Here is a 23004-nt window from a genome sequence, read left to right on the forward strand (position 1 = left end):
ACAGGCAGCAAATGAACCTAGCCAGAAAGAAGCTGTTGGAGAGGAGAAAGTCTGGGGCATGAGATCTTCTACGCAGAAAAACTTCACTGTTTTTCACCCTGAGGTAAAGGAAGCCGTCTTCTGAAAAGAATTCTGATAGCCAGCACCAGGTTTTATTTGAATACTTTCAAAAGTAGAGTGGTTTTGGTTTTGGTTTTTATAGGGAAGACAGGTTAAGAAACCAGCAGACAGCACGAAATGGTAAAACATGAGTAGTAAATTTGTAACTCAGGTCTTGCCTGAATTTCTTACTTATTTGCGAACTCTGGAGAATGGCTGTAGCTAGAATCTGCGGGTATTTTATCTCATTTGTTACTTGGAACAGCCCTGTGGGGTGGTGCTTACACACTCTCAGTGCTGTAGTCGCTTTTACAGTGGAGGAGACCGAGAGGAGAAGAGCAGAGGGGCCTTGGCCCAGCTCCGGGCCAGGAGTCACACGCTCCCGGGCCAGTCTCCCAAGGGAGCTCTGAGACCCATGTTCCAGTGCCTCAGTTGGCTCTGATAAAATTGGGTGGATGGTTTGTCAGAACTGTTTCTGATCCTTTCAGCTTTCACTCCTGCGTGCAGAGTTAATGAAGGCTTGATTACTTCCCCCACCATCCAAATGAAAAGAATGATAATAAGATTATAACCATTTGGTTCAGTGCTGATCTTCAGTGTGAGAGAAGGAGCCTAGAGTGGAAAGCAGTAGGCAGATTTAGGAAGCTAACCAACTTCCTTCCCATCTAGCTATGAGTCAGTATTTCACAGTGGCTTCGCTTTTTTGTTGTTGAATTCCCAGAACACCAGACACACCCATGTTTCAGTTGTGAGTAAAACAGGACTCAAAGTCAGAGCTGAGTATTTGGGGGTTTCTTTTAACAATGTAGAAAATTTGGGAAAACACACACCACTTTGCTATATGAACACAACTTTAAAGATGCTTGAAGGCCACTTACAGAAAGAAATGAGGATTCCAAAGGCCTTGTTGAGCTGGTAGGAACAGTGGTAACACTTAAATAGTGCTTCCAACGTGCCAAGCCCCATGCTAAGTGCTCTGCAAATATCTCATTTGGTTTTCGTGTCATCTCTGGGAGAGAAGTCCTGAAGCTGATAGATGGAACTGAAGAGGAAAATAGATCAGGTAACTCATACTATTGGCAGTAAGAGGCAAAAAAAATGCACTAATCAAATGAAAAATAGGAGTAGCTTGTGGTTAATCCAGAGTAAGGAGGCTGACAAACACCCAGCTTGGCCCAGGTAAAACTGAAGTCAGTGAATTCTACAGATGAACAGTCCATTGAAGTCTTTGGAACGGTGACCCGAAGTATAGACGGCATGATGGGCAAGGCAGCAGGGAGGGAACTACCTGTTAGGTGGCCCCTAGCTGCCCAGCCTGTGAAACCCGGAACCCAGTTTAGTGATGAAAGGTACAATCACCTTTGTGGGGCTTTTTAGAACAACAGCGTTTGAATTTTGTAGTGTTCATTCATAGGTTCTCAAATCTGCAACCTTATAACTTTTGACTCCAGCACCTAGTACATGCCTAATAAATGCTAGTTGATTGACTAATTAATTGATTAAAGACTGGGAGTCTCGGGATCAGGAAACTTGGATTCTGGTCCCAAATTGTCACTAACTCTGAAAGATGTTGGGCAAGTGGTTTCAGGTCTCTGGTCATTAGTGTCCCCATTTGTAAAATGAGAATTATATTAGATCACTGGTTTTGTAAAAGGATAGTTGTATTAATATTTACTGATTGAGGAAGTATGTAATGACAAATGAATATATGTTTTATGAATCACAACAGCATGGAGACACAGTTTAGTCTTCAAAAGGTAGATTGGCTTATCTGTTCTATAGTCGTTTAATGAGACGAGGTCCTTGCAGTGACTTTCAGTTTTGAAATGTTTCAGATGGAGCAGGGGCCATGTATGCTTCTTATTTAAGGACCCTAAGAATTTAGTCGTCTCTTAACTTTCTGAGGCCTCAGTTTCCTCATCCATAAAATGGGGGAGTTAGACATGGTGGCCTCTGAGGTCCTTCTAGCTCTCAAAAAGCTTTATATAGAAGTATTAGCAGTAAAACAAAATTCTGTGCTTGTATGACCAAAGCAGATGGACCCTACTTGGAGTTCAGGTCAGCCGGCTTTTCCAAGCACCTCCTCTGTATGGCAAAGTGCCAAGGAGAGTAGAAATAAATTGTCATAGGTTTCATCCTATGGAGTTTAGAGTGCAGTGGAGACGGATGAAAATGGATGGTGCAGCCAGGAGCAGAGCAAGACCACTCAGCCCAGTGAATTCTTGGCAATGGAGATAGCGGCAAGGTGGGGCCTGGGCCCGCCCTGGAAGCACGGATAACCTTTGACGGCCTGGGAGGAGTCAGGAGGGCGATGACTAAAGGCGTGCAGGGGGGTGGCACCTTGAGGGGCCAGTGAAATTAGACTAACCGTTAGGGTTTGTATTGAACTAGATAAAATTGGAGCATTCCAGGGGAAGGTCACTTTAATTAAGGTAGAGCTGTATGAATAAGCTATGGGGCAACCCTATGGATGGCGACATGACTGAGGATCAAACCCCTGTGTTTTAAATTCAGATCATTTTACAGAAGGAAAAACTTAGAGCTCGCTCCTTTGCCTTGTGGGAGAATCCAATTCTTAGCATTAGCCCTCAGCCCTGGAAATTATTAGGCAGGCCCTTGTTGCCAGGAGGTAGTTGTGTCCAATCGGATCGGCCAGGCAACGTGCTTCTAACAGAGAGAGAGCCTTCTTTTCCGCTGAACGTGGGAGTTACCAGTAAATCCTCCTCCAGCCATCCAGCATGATAGCGGCTGCCATCGCGAAGCACGCTCGTGGTGACCACTGACCGTCTTTCTTCCTGTGGCTGCCGTAACCAGTTTGAAGACTGAATTTAGTGCTTTCATCTCCTTAAATTTAGGCACTATAACAGTCCTTATACAACAGATTACATCATTTGTCTTTTATTGTCTTGGGGTATTTTTGGCAGAGTCTAAGGATGAGTAAAATAATGAAAAAACAAAGTACTGTCATTAGAAGTGAAGCTGTTTTCATCTTGAAATACGTTTGTGTTTTGTCATGATCTCATAATTGTTCTTTTTCTTTGACATTCACTAGACAGGCTCCTGATATAGTGCTTATCTCTGGCAGCAAGCCATGCTTTCCCAGAAGCGCCGGCTCCTCCACCGCAAGGACCAGCAGCCTGCTATCCCGCCATCATTTTAAGTTCTTTTTGCCATCTAAAATCAGAACCCGGCCTGTGGTTTAGTCTGCTCTACCTCTCCTCCCCCATCGTTGCTGAGTATTATATAAATGCTCCTTCTGCCCATGTACTAAAATCGCTGCCATTCCTTCTCCATCAGCGCCTGACTCGGTCAGTGAGCCCAGAGACCCGGGAGCTGCCGCCTTCATTTCCTGGCCTTCCCTCTCCCAGGCTGGGGTGCATTGGGCAGCTGACCTAAATCCGAACTACCTGCCTCATGGGAATGAGGGGGACAAGGAGCCCTTCAGTGGGACCACGCTGGCAGATCCCCCAGATTCACATCTTGGACCCACGGCCCCAGCTCGAACGATGCAGAAGAGCAGTGAAGCTCTGACAGATCCTCACCCGCTCTGGCCCCTGGGGCTCTCAGGTGCTCTTAGAATCCTACCTGGAGAGAAGCTGCTTTTCTGGCTTTGGGGCCCATGTGTGTCGGTGTGACAAAATGCTGATGTCAGAGCCCGTTACCGGTCTTGGGGGAGTCCTCGGTAGAAGCTGCAACATGTCAGGAGGAAGTGCGAATGAGTACAGTTAGGCCTTTGTCAGGAACGCCCAAGAAGTGCCAGCAAGCAGAGTGGGGTCCCCAGGCACGGGCACGTGGCGACATAGAGTGCGGCCATGGTTTCTTTATCAGCCTTCTCGAAAGGAACCAGCAGAGCCGCAGTGGTGACCGCTGGGAAAGGGCTGTTGCCTGACCCGCTCTTCTGAAAAGAGACGGAGGCATGAAATTCGGTCTCATGATTCCTACACAGTTTCCTATTCTGATCTATATTCAAGCTTTTAATGAAAACAAAGTGATTTAGACCAAAGAAATGATTCAGTTTCACAGTGGAAGTAAACCTTCCCAGCCTGAGCGCATCAGGGTCCTTCTTTCCAGGGACCTTCCTTGGTCTTAGCCTACAACTGGCTGGGTAGCTCACACTTCTCTGTTCATGGAATGCCATCTTGTACATGAGCTCCTCTCAGAGATGACTTTTGATCTCTCTGACCCCAGGTACCACTTTGTGTCTCTTTTGTATTTATTACTCTCTACTTTTCATGGTCGTAATTGTATAATTATAGATATTGGTCTGTATCTGTTGTGGGGCAGTTAGGTGGTGAGTGGATAGTTATCTGGGTCTGGAATCGTGAAAGCTTTGAGTTCGAATGTGGCCTGAGATAGAGGGAGTAAAGTAAGAGGAGAGTTGTATTACTGTCTGCTGATTGAGGAGGTACGGAATGGCAAATGAATTTGTGTGTCATATATCATAGCAGTGAAATACCACGTAGTCTTCCAAAGATAGATTTGCTTATTATGTAAAGTCATTTTACAGTGGCCCCAGATGTCCGATGATCTCAGAGATTTCTTTTTTTCAAATCTGGTCTCGGGCATAGCAAGTGTGTCTAGTAAAGCAAGTCACTTCTCTCTGCGTGCCTCAGTTCCCTCACCTGTAAAATGAGCCTCTCCAGGGTCTTTGCCAAGAAAACCCCAAATGCGGTCAGGTAGAGTCAGACACAATTGAACGACAGTGGAATGGACAGATAGCATGTCCTTCAAATTTAAAGTGAAGTACTCTGTCTTAATTAACCTTCTGACTTCCAAAGCCCTACGCAGCTATCTCACACAGAGCAGCATATTAATAAATGGTGATGACTGGATGAATTGGCCTTGATTCCATTGACATAGAGTCAGGAGGAAGCTCAGAGACTTCTAATCCAGTCTCGTCATTTTTAGAGACCCTCTGACCAGGGTCAGCCAAGGGGGAAGCACCAGAGGCAGGATGGAAGCCCAGGGCTTCCTAGTTTGGAGTCATTTCTTTCTTCCCTTCCCCTCCCCCCCACTATAGCAGGCTGCATGTGGTTTGCCTTTAGTGCAAGGCGAGGTGCAGAATTGGATAAATAGAAAGGATCACGACCCCATAGGATACTGTACGGGGCCTTTTGGTGTGCTGGATTAGGTTTTCTTTTTTAAGAAAGATAAACACGTATGGACATGCTTTGTCCCGTGTTCACCTTTTAATACATGGACACACGCTCCAACACCGTTCGTGCTTAGGAGCCGCTGTTTCCTCCAGAATAGTGGCTGACATGTTAACCCAGCTCTTCTGAAAAGTCCCTGACCCTTGAATTATGGCGTGCTGCTGCTAGCCTTGGAAAATGACGCGCATTGTCAGGTGCTTCCCTAAGACACCTCACAAAGGGTGTTTCCCAAGGGGGAGGGAGGGAGGTGCCGGGTGTGACCTCTGCTGCTGACATAGGTAAACCCCCATGGATAAACCTTCCAAAGGGATTATGTGGATTAAAAAGTTAACAGAAATTGAGAAGTTATCTTAAGTTTTTTTAGATCAGGGTTATAAAGGGGGCAGCTAGGGGGGGCAGTGGATAGAGCCCCAGCCCTGAATTCAAGAGGACCCGAGTTCAAATCTGGTCTCAAACATTTAACACTTCCTGGCTGTGTGACCCTGGGCAAGTCACTTAACCCCAGCGGGGGGGGGGCTGGGGGGAGGAGATCAGGGTTATAAGGAAACTGAAATTCCAAACACTTGATAAGGACATATCATGTCCTTATTCCTGTGTTAGGCCTTGTGACAGGTACAGAGAAGTGTGGAACGTTCTTGGACCTCAAGAAACTTTTTATAGTCTAGTCAAAGAGGCGAAACTTCATGCTAGATGGCACAAGGCCGACCAAGAGATGGATTCAAGGACTTCTTGACAATAAAAGGACGTGAATGTGTTTACTGTTAAATGAACCACTTTAAGTTTTCTGAGGGGTTGCATGCTCAACTTCAAAAAGTTGACCAATCTCTAGATTGGAACAAAATATTGAATCTCTAAACTTCTCGTTGCCCCCATGCATTTCTTTCCTCAGTTTAAGATTTTCTTCACTTAAAGCGCACAGAGCACAGCGGTATCTTTCCATTTTCCCTCTCCCTCGTTCCCAGTTCAGCCCAACACTTCACAATGTATGAGGACTCTGCTTCTGAAGCACCTGTGAGAACTTAGGCAGACTGTTTACCTTCCCTGGCCCTGAGCTTCCCCATCTGTAATGGGACTACCATTTCTTCATGTCTCTTTCTGGGCCAAATCTGTGGTCCTGTGATTTTGATCGTTGAAAGTCGTATCACAAAATCATAGAATTTTGAAGTTCTGAGAGAAGCTAAGTGACCTTCTAATTCATCCCATATCTTTAAAAAACTGTCCTAGATCTCTAGCAAGGGTTCTTAACCCAGTGGGGAAAATTTTGTCTTTATTTTCCCTGAGCTCTGACTGAAATCTAACCATTTCCTTCCATTAGGACTTTAGGCAACAAACCACAGCGTTATTAGTCTCCCAGAGCACCAAAATGATACAGAAAGAAGAGTCCCTCACCTGTTATCAGCATAGGTGATCATCCAGCTTCTTGAAGCCCTTCCAGGAGAAGGAAGTTGTTGGTACTTCTTGGCACCCATTGCACTTTTGGGTAGCTTCTGGTTTTGGAAAGTCTTTCCTTAACATCAAAGCTAAATTTCCCCTCAACCAGTCGTCATGTGGCCCGATTTCAATGAATGTCTGTAATAGTTTTGTTTGTCATCCTTTGAATGCTTTCCAGCAGATGAAGGCGGCCCCCCCGACTGGTTGCAGGACTCCAGCTCACTGTCTCCTTATTCCCTAATGTAGCCTAAGAGCACGTTAGCTTTCTTGGCTGCTATGTGTGGAAGGGTCCTTTGTAATTATGGGTAAGCCAAGTATGATGGGTTAATCCTCTGATTTGGAACACAGTGAAAATTTATATTGATGGTACTTTTTTCCTTTATAAATATAGCTTAAAATACACATAATTGGCAAAATCCATACTTTTTCTTCTGCCTGAAAGGGACTCAAAGGCCATGCTTCATCATTAAATATGCAAGCCGTTGGAGCCAGTGAACGAGGATAAGTTGTCCCTGGGTCCTGTTGTTGGTCAGTCGGTGAGTTGTGAGGCATAGGATCAAAGTGAAATAAAAACTGAGTCTTGGAGACCCATCCCTAAGGAAGCCTGACGAGATAGGCCATAGGAAGAAAAGCTATTTCACCGTCAAGAGCTGAACCAGCCCATGAGACCCCAGCCAAATAAAATTGACTTCAGAGGCAGCCTCGATCGGGAAGTTAGGATAAAGTAAGAGAATGGCCAAGAGGCCGGAGCATCTCCACATAAGGAGCGGGGCAAGCCCAAGGCAGGGCGGTGAAGAGGGGGACAGACGCTGACTTTTCAGTCTGGAGGCATTCAAGGGATAACCAGGTCGGAGAGGTCTCAGGGAAGACCCCGAAGCCCAGCCCCCCATTTCATCAAATCCATGAGGAAGTGGAAGCCCCCAGCCACAGCTCTAGCCTTGGAATTCTAAGCACTACCTGCCCGGTGGACACTTTAAACTTGATCTTGTTCCATCATCACAGTCCTGTTTGACTCTCCCCGATCCCATTTGGGATTTTATTGGCAAAAATCCTGGTGGGCTGTGCCATTTCCTTCTTCGGCTCATTGGAAAGATGAGGAAACTGAGGCAGATGGTAAAGTGACTTGCCCAGCATCACACAGCCAGGAAGTGCCTGAGGTTTCCTGACTCCAGGCCTACCACTAGCCACTGCACCACCCAGCTGCCCCAGAGAAAAACTCACTGTCCCTCCGCCCCAAACCCATCTCCTTTCTGAGCTTCGTCTTTCAAGGCTCAGGCAATAAATATTTTTAAGTGACTTCTATGGGCCTGTCACAGCTCCGGGGATACACAGAAAGGTAAAAGTTCTTGTCCCCAAGTGGCCAGCAGTCATATTTGGGGGACAGCATGCACACCACCAGAGCAAACTATAGGTAAAACAAATGGGAAATAATCCACAGAAGGAAGGCAGTAGAATAGGAGGTTTGAGAAGGGCCTTTTGTGGAAGGTCAGTGTCACCTGGGACTCAGCTGGGGTGATGAGGAGGAGGGTGAAGGGTATTCTGGACAGCGGGGCACAGCTCTTCTGTCCCCAAACCTTACTGCCCTGACTCCTTCCCGTCTCTTCTCCCCCAGTCGGAATTAGGAGCTAAATCTCATCAGATCGCTGGCCTGAAGCTCCTGCCTCAAGTCTCCCCCCCTCGCATGTGCCAACCTGGAGGCTAAGGTGCCTCTCTGGCCGAGCTCTCCCCTCCTCCCTGAGCCGCTTCTGGCTCTGGGGTCGGGGGGGTCCAGCCAGTCTGATCTGGCCGTTGCTCCCCCCTGGCCCTCCCTCATCTGCTTCCTTTCCAGGCCGGCCCAAAGGCCCAGCTCCAGATTCCCATTCCTCTCCCCCGTGCCGCTGTGGTGTGTGCCCTTCCATGCATAGGTGCTGCTTTCCGCCAGAGCTGGGTTCTTTGTAAACATTCTCTGGATGTGGGCTCCTGGGCAGCCTGTGGAACGCTCCTCAGAGTGATGTTTTTAAACGCTTAGCATAAAATACTCAGGAAAGCATCTGTGACCACCAAGGAAACCCATCATATTGAAAGACATCACTGGATTCTCTTTTACATTTACAGACTCCGGGGGAAGCCTAGCCCCAGCCCCATCATCTCTGTCTCCGCATCCTAGCACTGGGACATTGGCTCCTGCTAATGCTAGAAAAAGCCTAAATGCTTCTGGTTGCTTCCTCAAGTGAAACGGCTGCACCCTTTGTTAGAGGAGGCCTTCTCCCTGGTGTGTGCCCCCCGGGGGCCCAGGAGACCTTTGCAAGCTCGTGTTCCCATCCAGAATTGCTCTAGGATCATGGGGCTTCTCTCGAGTTTGAGCGCTCTTCTCACCGGCCCTTCCTGGGTCGTGTCTTGTCCATCTCAGCGCAGTGCAGTAGTTCGGGCCACTTGGCGCAGTGGGGAGAGGCAAGACGAGAAGCCCTGCCGGCTCCCAGGATGATGAGGGCCAGAGCTCTTGTCTGTGGCCAGGGCTTGGTGCCTATTTGCTCCTTGTTTGACTCTGTGATACCTTTGGGGGGGGGGGGGTTGGCAGATGTTGGAGGGGTGGGCCATTCCCTTCTCCAGCTCATTTTACACATAAGGAAACTGAGGCAGACCCTTGCCCAGGGTCACATAGCCAGCAAGTGTCTGAAACCAGAGTTGGACTTAGAAGGACTGGGTCTGCCCACTGTGGCACCTCACTGCCCAAAGCTTTGCACACAGGAGACACTTAATGCTTGCTGCATTGAATTAAGCAGAGTCCTGCCATGGGCTCTGGGGAGGCTCCCCAGAGCTTCCTTTTCTATAAAATAAGCCAGTTAGCCCAAGTGGTTTCTGAGCCTCCAGGTCCATTATCTTGAGGACGACCTTCAGTGATGAGCTCTATGACTGAGAACCCGGATCTCAGGGGCTTGAACCCCACCTCCAGTACCTCAGAGCTTTTACCTAACCTTCTTGGAACCTCCGTTTCTTCCTTCGTAGAGAGGATTAACTTGTAGGATTAGCGATTTCTAACTGAAAGGGGGCTCATCCCTCTCAATTTACCAGTGGGGAATCCCAGGCCAAGAAGCTTTGGAGTGACTTGCCACGGCAAGTGCCCATGGGCACCCGCATTCTTGGGCGCCAGACTCGGCCGTGTGGAGGGCCACCTGCTGACCGTGCTTGGGTCTATTTCTTTTGTTACCTTATTTCTCCTCAGATTCAGTCTAAAGCCTCTGTTTTGTGCTGAACCCTGCTCTTTATTAAGTGCCGTCGCACAAGGCCCTGGTGAGATACCGTGTAGAAAGCCTTTTGCAAACCTGAGCACATTCTGGCAGCATCAACTGCTCGTCAGAAGGAAGAGAAGGGTGGCCCCACTGAACTGGAGCCGGGGCCCCTGGCAAGGAAGGGCCTGACATCCTCAGGGATTCCCTTTTGGGGAATCGAGACCACCAAAGACACAGAGCTTTTGGGGCGGCAGTCAGGATCCCTGACTCGTCCTGTGGACGAGAGCCTCTATAGGGCTCTCTAGTTGTGTCCTTTCATCAGTTCTCCCCAGGGATCTTCCCAGCAAGCCTCATTTTGTGGGTGCCTGTGCCCCTTGAGGCTGGTGGTCTTTTTTCCTCTCACTCTTGATACATGCCTGGTCTAGAGGGGGTCTCGGATATTTCCTGTGCCCTCGCGGTCCCCTACAATTCAGATTCCATGGAGATTGTAGCGTTCATTGTGCATCACAGGAGAGCATCAGCAGAAGAATAATGGTGTTGAAAAGATGAGCTTTTGTTTGGGGAGCAGCTGGAGGGTGCTGAATAGCCATTCACCTTCCCAAATAAAGTCCAGCCAATTCTCTGCCTCTTCCTCACATCCTGAGGGTGTTCAGTGGGCTGCCCATCCCACTCCTAGGAATTCTTGATCAACTTGGATTTCCTGTAAGAATAGTGGCCCTCACTGGGGAGGCATTACAATATTCTGGGACTTGTAGTGAGCAGGGGCCGGTGCACCTGAAGGACCTCCGCTTCCATAGAAAAGTCAGCAGAGTTGCTGCTCTTCATCTTCACTCTGATTTCCCCCTTCTTTTCAAAGCTATTACCGCTGTGAACCCTCAACTTCCCTCTGGGTTTCTGGAGGGGTGAGCTCCCTTTCCATTTAAATCCTCCTATCAACTCAGTGGGTGTCCCTTGGAGCTCTGCCTTTTAGGTCATTTTTGCTTCTCTAAATTTCACCTCAGGCCTTACGTGACACTATTTCTCCCAACTCCCTGAACTTAAGTCAGAGCAATTTGGATTTCTAAGCTCCTTACCTTTTGGTCATAGATTCCTTAGAGTGGGCTGACCCCCCCAGCTTAACTCCATCTTTGTGTCCTTTTCTCTCTGGAGATCATTTTCTTAAATATTGATAGCATTTACATGGATTTGATGTTTTACTCTACAGGAGTTCTTAACTGTATGTTTGTATATTTGTGTTCCTTTCCCCTGAGAAAACCTTACTTGTTTTTGTTCCCTATATGTAAATTACTTTAGCCCTCACACTCACATTTTCATAATGGCCTCTTATCCAGGGCTCTGTGATTATGCTCTTAGAGGGAAGGGGTTCTGGTTTAAGCTCAGTGCCCTAATTGGTGTGGAAACCATAGAGGTAAGTGGGTAAATCTCTGAGCAGACACTATTTGGGATCAACAACAAGCCATTGAGGCAGATGTGTCCAGCCTCGGTCTGAGTGCAGCATCCTCTGACTGTGCGCAGCCCATTTTGCAGTTTTCTCATCGGTCTGCCCTGGGATTGATGCCTGCCCAAGCTCCTCTGACCCTGCAGTCTCAGCGATCTCCAGATGAGAGCTGGAACTCCTTCTTCGGGTGTTTCAGGAGCACTTTTTGTTGTTTGGGTTTGCTGCGTTATAATGGGATCATTAATGACTAGCTGGTCTTATTCACATCTTGGTTCTCATTGGCGCCTGTGTCTGTTGGTAAATAGCTTTTTACTAAACTTGTTCTTCTGGCTTTCGTTGCAGATTTGTCCAATCTGTGCAGCATTACCTGGCGGAGATCCTAATCATGTCACAGATGACTTTGCAGCTCATCTCACACTTGAACACAGAGCCCCTAGAGATTTAATATCCTTTTATGTGCCAGCAAGAAAAAAAAAGGAAGAAATTACATGGGTCACCCTTGGCTCTAGCTCCTAACATGTGCTTGATTATCTAAAAAGCAAATCAGAGAAAAGACCAAATTCTCAAACTCTGTTCATTCACAATAGGGAAAAAAAAAACTCATTTAAAGATGGACATATCTATATCTGCATGTTAAGTCTTCCTATTTTCAACATTATTCAGAATCATATGGTGTGTCATACACAGGTAGATTGATAATCATCTGACCCTTGGGATAACCTCCTCGTATGTCCCTTGTCATTCATTTACCAAGACTGTCGATGTTTCTGTTCTCTGGAAGTTGATCCTCTCTGTATGATATGTATCAGCCCTGTTATAACTGGCAGATTTTATTAAAACCAGAGTCTCCTCTCTGATAGTAGCCAACCAGTGTAGTGCAAACACCTCAGTTATCCATGGCCCTGGAAACCAGACTTGCAGGAATTCTAAGTATGCAGAAGGAGGCCAGACCTAAGTATGGCGAGGGGGAGGCAAGTAAGCTTGGGGGGTGGGGGAAGCTAAGCAGCATAACCTGGGAATCACTGCCAGAGAAAATAACGAGGCGTTAGAGGGCAGCTCTTTCAGCAGAAGGAAAGGGACCCTCAGGATTCGTATTGATGATGTCTGTGAAAAAGCAATTACAGACGAGACAAGGAAGAATAATAATGGGAGTAGAACGTGGGTGCTAGGAGGAGGGGAAGATAATGGATCTCAACAAAATTGCAAAGAGACGTTTCTGCAGTAGAGGTGCAGAGATACATAAAAGGACAGATAGACGGACACACAGACAGACTATACAGATAGACAGGTAGCTGAGTAGGCCGACAGGCTATGCAGGCAGTAGGTAGACTGATCAATCCATCATTATCAATAGGTGAAGCTCTTTATGTTCATCAAACCAAAGGGTTAATCAAAACATGATTATTCCCATTTTGAAATGTGGAAACCAAACCACAGAGAGGGTGGTAGTCTGGCACTTGCCTGTATATGAAGCAGAAAAAAACTGTGATGCAGATGGAGTGCTGTATATACACACGCAACAGAACAGAACTAGCATATTTTAGAAGCTATCCCTTGATAGATAGGGATTTCTACCCAATTGATGACAGATGCACATGTACACTATGCTCTTCTTCCCCCAAGAGAAGAACCCCTGCCTGGCACCTCCATCACGGGTATTTTCGGAAGGAGCCTGGTTTAGGACGGGGGCCTGAGTCCAAGGTGTAGCCCTTCCACTTCTTTGTTGTGGAACCCTGGGCACCTTAAGCTCACCAGGCCCCAGTTTCTCCCTTTGTTAAAGGAAGAGGGGAGAGAGAAAGCTTAGAATATGGAAATCTGGCCACAACTTGAAACAGGGAGCACAGGAACATATTAATTGGTCAGTATTATCTGGGTTAGGTTTTAATTGTTTCATGGCAAACAAAAAAAAAAGTCAGGGTGCCCTCCAACTCCATATCTCAGTGTCAGAGAGCAAAAAAATAGTTTTCTGAACAAAGGCAATGAATTAAACCATGTGAGCTGCCCAAAGGTGATTTTTTTGTTTGTTTGAAAGTCAAATAAGACTTTAGAAACCTAGATATAGATTATAAAAAGCAGCAAATCATGCGGTGGCAGTCTTTTTTTTTTTTTGGTTTTCAGCATAACCCATCCTTAGTGAGGCCCAGGAAACCAGTCTATTTGGGTGATGCCTCCTAGTGACTCTAACACTCCGCCCTGTCAGTTTGAGCACCAGTAAGGACAAGTTGTTTTTGTCATGTCCTGGTAGTGACTCAGAGCGCCACTGAATCCAACCTCCGATGACTGGAACAGCTCAGCAGCCACTGAGCTCTCTCAGAACAGAAGCTGCGTGGAAAAACATTTCTTCTGACTCATTGATTTTTTTGTATTTTTTTTTAACCTTCATTGAAAGGTGAATTTCCGGCTATAATTCAAGCCCAAAAGGATTTAAGTGCCTTCTCTGTGAGTGGCACTAGAGCCCCTCAAGAAGCTCATATTCTACTAAGGAATTCATTATGTCGTTCAGAAATGAATAGAGCCAAAGCCTCTCTTTAGTTAGGAGGCTCACGGCTGAGGGCGTTAATGTCTTAAGTTCAGTGGCGGGTGTTTTTTACCATCTTTCTTCCTACCCAGCGCAGAACCCGGGAGCCAGTGCAGATGAGACTTGCTTACAGAAAACATTTCATGAGAAAGTTGACGTGGGTATCATGGCTCTAGAGCTGGAAAGGACCTTAGAGATCATGACGTCCCACTCTCTCCCCTTGGGCCTCGTGAGCTCAAGCTGCCCAGGGTTCCACCCCGAAGAAGTGGCCGGGCTACCCCTGGACTCAGGCCCCTGTTCTAAACCTAGCTCCTTCCAAAAAGATCCACGATGTAGGTGCCAGGCAGGGATCCTTAAGGGGAAGAATAGCATGGTCTAATGGAGACAAGAGTGCATTGGGGTTCAGCGGTCCTGAATACAAACCTTGGCTTGGCCACCTTAGGCAGGTCACATAACCTCTCGGTAACTCAGTTTCCTCATCTGTAAAATATTAGAATAGATGACTTCTGGCTCCTTTCCAGGTCCAACTCTGTAATCCCATAGTTTTGTCCAATTCTATTAGGTTTGTTTTAATTTTGCCCATACCTGGAGTTTTCTCCTAAGGAGAAATTAGAGGAAATTGGATAGTTTTGTGTCCACAAACATGTAACTGGAAGATGGGCGTGCATTTGTAAGCCTTGAAGCAAGCCCTCTGATACTAGTATTGTGCAGTCACACCTCAGTTGTTACATAGCTCTGGAAATCAGACTTTCAGGAGGTTTTACTCTTAGCACAGTTCATGTAATAGTGAGATTACAGTTCATGAATAATCTCAGTGTCAACAAGTTAGAAAAGTGGAACCCCCAGTCAGTCGAAAGACTGGGAAAGGTGTGTGATAGTCAGGTGGATGTAGTGTTTTAAGTGATTCTCAGAAGCCTGTGGATCTGAAAGCAGTCATGAACATGGAAGATTTAGGTGAATAGAAAAACCTTCAAAACGTTGATTCCCCAAACAAGCTCAGGAGATGCTTAACTCAGTCTTCTGTTAGAGAGAAAGAAATGACCAAATATAAGCAACCAACAGGAATTTAAAGGGTTAACAGTTTTCCAGAAAACTTAATTTACCCAAATGATTCATTTCCTTTGAAAAATCAAATTGTGACAACCACCTGTTAATTTTAGTACACCTGTGTTTAGCCAGCATTGCTCGGGACAGGAGTTCTTAACCTGATAATTGTATTTCATACATAATCAGTCTCCTCCTTAAGGTCATGTCTTTTATTTTTGTGCATTTGACAACCTTCTTCTGAGAAGAGTTTGTGGCCATGATATAAAAGAGATTCAAAAGCCTTGGTTGATTTGGTCTCATATCACCCGTGTCTGTATAACCTGTGAACTTAAGAGAGCTTTTTAGATTTTCAAATAGAAGTTTTACTGAATTTTAAAATGTAAAAAGCATTCTTCCCCTCCAAAAGCTTACTGATTAAATCTCATTTTCTTGCTTATCAATCTGGGCATCACAAGTGCCCATCCACCTGGAATGGACTTAGCCCCTAGGCCAATGTGCCCCTGGACCAAACAGTCTCACATTTCTAAGCCAAAGAGATAGATATTTGCCACCCGCTTCTAGGGCGTGGAGCCTTTCTGCTCTGAACCTATGCTCCTTGCTTAGGTCTCTGTCTCCTGATACTGGAACCCAAGGCTTTCTTGTTCTTGTTCCGTTGCCTGGGAGCGAAGGGGAAGGTTAGACATTTGTGATGAGAGGAAGTGTCTGACCTGCCTCCTTCTCGGGCTCTTCCTGGGAGGCTACAGGCAGCCCTCCCGGTGGGCGAGCCAGGCCCCGCACTCAGACGCCAGCAACCCCGCTTCTGCCCACGCCAGGCAGGAAGCCTCCATGCAGTTAGCTCTCTGTGTGAACTGTCATGGGGTGTTGGTTAAATGCCAAAATCACGTTAGAGAAATCTGTGTCGTCCCCCCCCCAAGAAAGGTTCAGCCTGTGTTTATTTTCACGAGTCATTCAATTTTTTTTCTTAACTTGCGGGTTACGATGAATCGAGTGGTGTTCGACATGTACGTAGAATGTTTCACCCTGGCCGAGGACTGGGAGGTCCTCGGGCCCGTAGATCAAACATGCACTTTACTAGCAGTTCTACTGGTGGGCTTTCTTCTTCGCAGAGTTCGTATTCTCCAAGCAATAGGGAAGCCATGGATCCTATCGCTGGTAAGACCTTTTTGTATTTGCCTCAAAAAGAAAATTGCTTTTTCTTTTTCCTTTTTCAAGTTTGGTTCTCATATACATGTTTTTGTTCCCTATCAGACACTCTTTAGTTTTTTATATATTTTCATTTAAATCAAAAATTCCTTCAAATATTAAAAGGTAGTAATATATGACATGAATCATCTTACTTTACTGTAGTTTTGTTTTTTTTTTTCCCAAGCACTGAGTAAATTATAGAAGAAATAAGTAATTCTTTTGATATTTTCTCTATCTTTTTATGCCTTGAAAAAAAAAACAACTAAAAAAACAATCTTTTTTTTATACAAAAGTCAAACAAGAACATGTTTGTTTTTGTGTAAAATCACAGGAGAATCTTAGGAAAACACAAGAATATAAAGGCAAGATATTGGAAAATATTTCTTCCGATAGCTTATAATGAAAATACATGTGAAAATATATTGAGAGAAAAAATTCATAACTGATCCTCCTTGCCCACCATTTGAAAAACCATGAGCCTATAATTCTGCTTTGAACTCTTAAATTGCAATTTGCCATAATTGTAAATCATTTTTGTTTCAAACTGGCCCATCCTGTTGAAGCAGTGGGCTTGAGTAAGAATGAAAACTTTTTGCAGCAAATTAGAAATCTCTGGACTCGGATTTCTTCTTTATGTAGTTTGTAGTGTATGGCTCCTTTGTAAACCAATTAAAAGTGTTTTAGTTTAAAAAAAAAAACTGTCAAAGAGCTTCTGTATACATCAATACAATATAACTTGAGGTAGAAGGGAAGCCTTAACAGCTGGGAGCAGAGGCAACCCTAACTGGGAGTTGAAGAAAGAGGAGGGCTCCTCTGAGGGGGAGAGAGAGCAGATTGGGCACATGAAATGGCCCTGTTTGGCTAGAATGTAAAGTAGTCGTACCAAAGAAAACACAAAGGGGGTAGAGAGGAGCCACATTGTGGAGGATCTTGGAAGAGAGGCCGGGGAGTGTACTCGGTCCTAAAAGCAGCAGGAGCTGTTGCTTTGTGATTGATGGATGGATTGATTGGTTGAAGAGGGGGGGAAAAAACTAAGGAAGAAGAATTAGCAAGGTAGTCAAATAGTCTGGCCAAGGGGTGTGGATATTCTGGACAATGTGGCTATCTCCAGGAATGGACATGAGAGCCCTGAGGCAGAAGTCATTCCAGAAGTAGAATTAATGTGAGTGGGAGAGAGGGTGCAGTGTAGGTCAGGGAGAAAGGAGAGGCAGGAATCACTCCCAGGATCCATATGGGTAACCGGAAGAATGTAGAGTTGTAAAAGGAAGGTGAGTTCCATTTTGGACCTGTTTGATTTATGATCCCTGAGATACAGGTGCTATTATTCTCCCCATTTTAGAGATGTGGAAAATCAGGACAGAGGTTTAATGGTTTGCCCAGAGTCTCATAGCTTCGACCTTTCTGAGGCAGTATTTGAACTCAGGTCTTTTAAATCCAGGTCCACCATTCTGTCTGCTTCATCCCCTAGTTTCCTAGTGAATAACAATTGATATTATATTTTGTTCATCTACTTAAATGAAGAACAGATGAACTTACAGAGCAAACAAGCAAGAGAGCACGAGGTGAGACATCCGGCAAAAGGAGGCTTCTGAAAGTCACAGCTGACATGTTGCACTTCTACACGCCATGGTCTTATTGGATGCTGGCAGCAATCCTGGGGGCTGTTTGTCAGTCTAGGGCCGAAGTGGTGGTTGCCGCAGGCCTGGTTCTGTATTGGGGACAGAGACTCCATTAGGCACAAGGAGGGAAAATGAGTGTGAGCCATCTAAGCACACCATACCTAGGGACCCCTGGGAAGTGACAAGAAAGAGCAGGTAGCGCAGCTTGAGTGACGAGCAGGACTCCTAGAGATTGGCAAACGGCCTGAGGAGCTCAGGGAGGGAAATGGGAATCTCCTCTACCCCGGCAAGGTCCCACCTAGGAATGCAGGCCATGAACAGCTTTTTTCCCAAAGCAAGGGCCTGGCTCACGTGAGGGAATTGGTCTTCAGAGGCTCAGCTTCCTAATGCATGTATTCTCAACTCCTCTGCTATGTTGGTAGTTTTGTGAAACTGGGTTTTTTTTTTCCTCCTTTTTATTCTTCATTACAAAGGATGACTCACAAGGTAGGAGAGAGAAACGAGAACTATTCAGAAATGCAAGTTAAGTCAGCAAACATTCTTTAAGTATCTGGTATGTGGCCGGCCACTGTGCTAAGCACAGAATGGAAGTGACATAAAGACAAAAGATAGTAATCAATACATTTTGCAAAACTTCTAAAAAGCACAACTTTGTTTTTACGTGCTCAGTTTGTTCATTCCTTTGCAGGAAAAAACCAGTAACATACCCAGGCCAAATAGTGGGGACTTAAAAAACCGTTTCTGATGGGTGTGTTGCTTTAAGAAAGCAACCTTTTATTCAGGGGTTTCCAGACTTTTCAAACTTAAAAAAGGTTTGTTGTTGTTTTTTAACATGGAAGGTTTTTTTTTTTTTAAATCTCTGTTTAATAATAGTTGTCCTTTTTAGTATTCATTTATTTGAGAATTTATTTGAAATAGTTGATTTTTAAAATATTGTAAACTCAAGAATGTTTTTAAATAAATTTTTTTATTAATAACAGTAGTATACTAATATATTTTAAATAAATAGTAAATATTTGTATGAGACAGTCAACAGAAAGTTGTTTGCTCATTGAATATATTAAGTCACACTGGAGATTCTGTTTAAGGTGAAAAGCAAAGAGAAAATAATCGGTTTGCCTGTGGGTCTAAGGATCCCTTGCAATAACTTGTTTCCTCTCCTTCCCCTATAGGTCTGTGATCCACAGACTGAAAACCACGGTTCTAAGCCATTCTTCTTAAAAATTTCATTTTGGCTAACAAGTCTAGGTCACTCAGTGGAATGGGGAGACAGCCCAGAAATGCTGAGTAACAGGAGGAAGACTCCATCGGGTTTAATGTTCACCTGCATAGTTGAAGGATGAGTCCTTTAGATAGCCCATAGCTGGCTCTGAGTTACCGGTGGGCCTTTAACCGAGCATCTCGGGATCGAGGTGGTTCTCGACGTTGTGGCCCGGTTATTGGCGTGGCCTGGCTTACAGCATCTCTCCATTTCTGTTGGCAGAGCTTTTATCTCAGTTATCAGGAGTGAGACGTTCTGCGGGAGGACAACTCAATTCTTCTGGCCCCTCGGCTTCTCAGTTACAACAGCTGCAGATGCAGCTGCAGCTAGAACGCCAGCACGCACAGGCAGCACGGCAACAGCTGGAAACGGCCCGCAATGCAACCCGACGCACCAACGCGAGCAGCGTCACCACCACGATTACACAATCGACAGCCACAACCAACACAACAAACACAGAGAACAGTCAGCAAACGATCCAGAACTCCCAGTTTCTTCTTACGAGGTAGCTAAATCTTTGCCTTTCTACTTTGATTCTGTTTCGATTGAATTGTTGAGTAGTCATCTTAAATTGACTTAGCCTTTCCCCCTACATCTGAACTTTAAAGCTTTATATTCCTATCGATTGTGAAACCCGCCGCTCTTTAAGCTAAGTCCCCTGTTAATATTTCCCTCAGTTATCTTAGACGTTTAGACTCGCTACTCGCCGAATGGCCAGAAATGCGGCAAGGTTTCCAAAGCTCTTTACGTACAGATCACCCCAGATCGTACAGGTATTACAATCCCATTTTAGAGATGAGGCTTGGAGGGTTTGTTGCAGATCTCACCAATCAAGGTCTTCTACTGTACCATCCCAGTGTCTTTTTTTATTGCCCATGCTGCCTCCTTTAAAATAGGGTTGATCGGGTATTTATTTTGAAATTATTTTTCTATTTCATTGTATTTCATACATTTTTTAATTGTCCAAAAAACCTAACCTATCACAATAGTACATATATAGATATTATTAGGCGAAGTTGTGAACATAATCCACATTGCTTTTTCTTTGTTATCATTCATAGTGCTGAAAGGTTTTAAAAGATACATGCATACTCTGGATCAAAGAAACTTAGAATTTCGGTACCGCATAGCTGGGATTTAACATGTCAGCATATTTAAATCACACACCACAAGGTCAGTGTGTCAAGTGATGGCACATAACCCAGCCAGTCTTAATCTGCCACCGAAAGCAGCTTTGTGCGTCTGCAAGGGGACCGCCTGACTTCTGGACTCAAGTCGCACAACCATTGAAGTGTATGATTTTCAGAAGATTATAGGAAAGGGGAACAAATGAAATGATGAGCTCTGGATTTATTTATTTTTAACAGAGCTTAAACCTAAAGAAAACAGCCTATTCAGAGAATGGAGGAAGGTAGAATAGATATAAATTGGAAAAAAATTGGAAAAGCAAATGGGGAGCATAAGATCAGCATCTGTCATGTGCTTACAGCTGGGTTTTAAAGTAGTAGCCACACTTGGCCATCTTCCCAAAGTCAGCAATAACATCAGCTTCCTTCAGGCAGCCTCTTCTCTCCCCTCTCAAGGAAAACATAGACTTTGATTCCTTCACCTAACCCTAACCCCTACTTTTCTCAAGTAAACTCTCTAGTGGAGGGGCCCAAATGATAGCCACCGCTATGCAGCCCTGGGTACATTTCTTGAGATCCAGTGAGCCTTAACAATATGATTTCCACTTCTCAAAAAGTTATTTAATTGGGCTCATTATTAATCACCTACCAGGAATTAGTCAGAACACCAAGGGGCTGCAGTATGGGCCTTTTAGCCTGGTGCCGGCAAACAAGACCAGTCTTCCTTCACCTCTGGCGCAGCCTGATTTTTTTTCCGACCCCACCTCTTTTTTCCTGGTCTTTACCAGGACAGAGGATTCCCTGATCCTGCCAAGGAGTGTGTAGTTACCTCCATCCAAGGGTAGCCTGGCTCTGGGGTGTGTCAGGCCCTTTCCCTGAGAGCAGTTTTTCCGGGTACCAATTTTATCCACTGATTCACTAAAACCTGACCGGTTTTCCAGAGAAAGGCCAGCCTACCCTGATTAACTCAGATGGCCTCTTGTTATAAAGAGGATAAAGTTGGTACACTTGCTTACCCTAATTTTTTTTTTTTCCAGACTAAAGATCTCAGCTTTATTTAGGTTTTGGACACTATTATTTGAGTAAAAATTAGCAGCTCATCTCACAAGGCATCATCCTGCCACCATACTGGTTCATCACATATCATTTCCTTCCGTTTGCATTTTTATTACAAACGTATTCTCTCCAGACTTTCTTTGCTCCTTATATCCTGATATTTAAAGTGGGTTTTTCAGAGACAAAGAAAAGAAATGGATGGAGCAGAGGGTCAGAAAAAAAAAGATGTCTATATGGGAAATACAACTTAGCTAAGCTCCTTTTTCTAAGTTTTTAATTTCAGATTTGTTTCATGGAGGATATTTCTCACTAGTTTTTTTCACTATATTTTTCAAAGTTGCCAGTGATGCATTTCAGGTGTTATTCCTGCAAATCCCGCTCCACTCTCTGTAAAACCATGTTTACTTTTTCATGGCTTAATTCTTACGAAACCATGCTAAGTACATAGACTTTTTTCTTGATGTAAGAGGGGAAGTAGGACTATTTGAACTTGCAATTTTTCTGTAGAAAAATTAAGGCCCAGGGAGTTGTAGGACTTTCTTAGCAAGGGGCACTGCCCATGAGGGCGCAGTAGTAGATGGCTGGTATTAAAAGTTACTGTGGTTGAGAACGGCAGCGGATTTGGTGGCCCGCCCCGACCTTCTGGTCTCATTCTCAGATGCTGGGCATCCAGCCCACCTGGAGGAAGCTAGTGCATTTGGCGGGGTAAGAGGGGGCTGCCAGGGCGGCTGTTCTTGGTCTGGCCCGAGAAGTTCTCAGGGCTGGGTATCAGAGAGAGCCACGTTTGGCTCCTACCTTGAGATGGCCCAGATTTCCATCATGGTAAAGAAAAGACCCGTTCTCGACGAGAAGCATCTGACAGGGGGCAGCCTCTGGCTGTAAAAGTCCCCAAGCTGCATGGAGACCTCCAGCTTTTGGCAGAGGGCACAGGCCTCCTTTCCAGGGCCTCTGTACCCGCCCTGACGCCGCCCGGCTTTGATCAGTTCTCTTCTCTTTTGCCATCTTGCAGGTTAAATGATCCTAAGATGTCCGAAGCCGAGCGTCAGTCCATGGAAAGCGAGCGGGCAGACCGTAGCCTGTTTGTCCAGGAGCTTCTACTGTCCACTTTGATGCGGGAAGAAAGTTCCTCCTCAGATGAGGATGAACGGGGGGAAATTGCCGATTTTGGTGCTATGGGCTGTGTAGATATTATGCCTTTAGATGTTGCTTTAGAAAACCTAAATTTAAAAGAGAGTAATAAAGGGAATGAGCCTCCACCACCTCCTCTTTGATGACACCCCAATTTGCAGACAGTGTCCTCTGTGCTGTATTTGCCAATGAAAGTGGACAACAACTATCTTGGGTTTGTTTTGGTGATTGTAATTTCAGGTCTGTCACTCTTGTTACATTGTGTACATTCAAAAGGAAGAGAGAAAAAAATATATATGATAATCATTTCCACTTAACTAATTTTTACTTCTAGCAGGTAAATGTAGGTAGCAGTGCAGGGGTGATCCTGCTTCCTGTACCTTGACATGCAAAAGGCTCCTAATACTCCACATTCAAACTGAAGAGGAAAATTGAAATCTCTAATGAAGCTGCTGTGTGTATTTATGAATATTAATGAATAAAAACTGCTTGGATGGTTTACCTTAACTACTGCATGAGGTTTTTTGCAGCGTGCATGAGTTTTAGTGACCTTGTCATTTAAAAATTTAAATACAAGGAGTAAAACTATATGAGACCCAAAGCTTTCCCCAACATTATTCAAAGGTTACATGACCCAAGAGTGAGTGTGCGCTAGCCGTTTGTAGCCATGAAGTAGCTTTTGAATAATGTCCTAACATCTGACTGAACCAGCCCCTTCCTTTCTGTGCCTCGA

General features: G+C 45.1%; 1 protein-coding gene across 5 annotated transcripts in view; it reads left to right on the top strand.

Annotated features, from left to right (window-relative positions):
* Positions 1-22778, top strand: part of KCMF1 (potassium channel modulatory factor 1) — a 102670-nt gene extending 79892 nt beyond the window's left edge. For all 5 annotated transcript variants that reach the window (XM_074285617.1, XM_074285619.1, XM_074285618.1 and 2 more), the window contains 4 exons: positions 11673-11774; positions 15873-16047; positions 19183-19465; positions 22153-22778. In XM_074285617.1, coding sequence (XP_074141718.1) covers positions 11673-11774; positions 15873-16047; positions 19183-19465; positions 22153-22414 — 822 coding nt within the window. In that variant the 3' untranslated portion in view covers positions 22415-22778. The remainder of the gene's footprint in view (positions 1-11672; positions 11775-15872; positions 16048-19182; positions 19466-22152) is intronic.
* The last annotated feature ends 226 nt before the right edge of the window (positions 22779-23004 follow it).

This window comes from Sminthopsis crassicaudata, chromosome 2 (assembly GCF_048593235.1).
Source record: "Sminthopsis crassicaudata isolate SCR6 chromosome 2, ASM4859323v1, whole genome shotgun sequence".
Classification (NCBI taxonomy): Eukaryota; Metazoa; Chordata; class Mammalia; order Dasyuromorphia; family Dasyuridae; genus Sminthopsis; species Sminthopsis crassicaudata.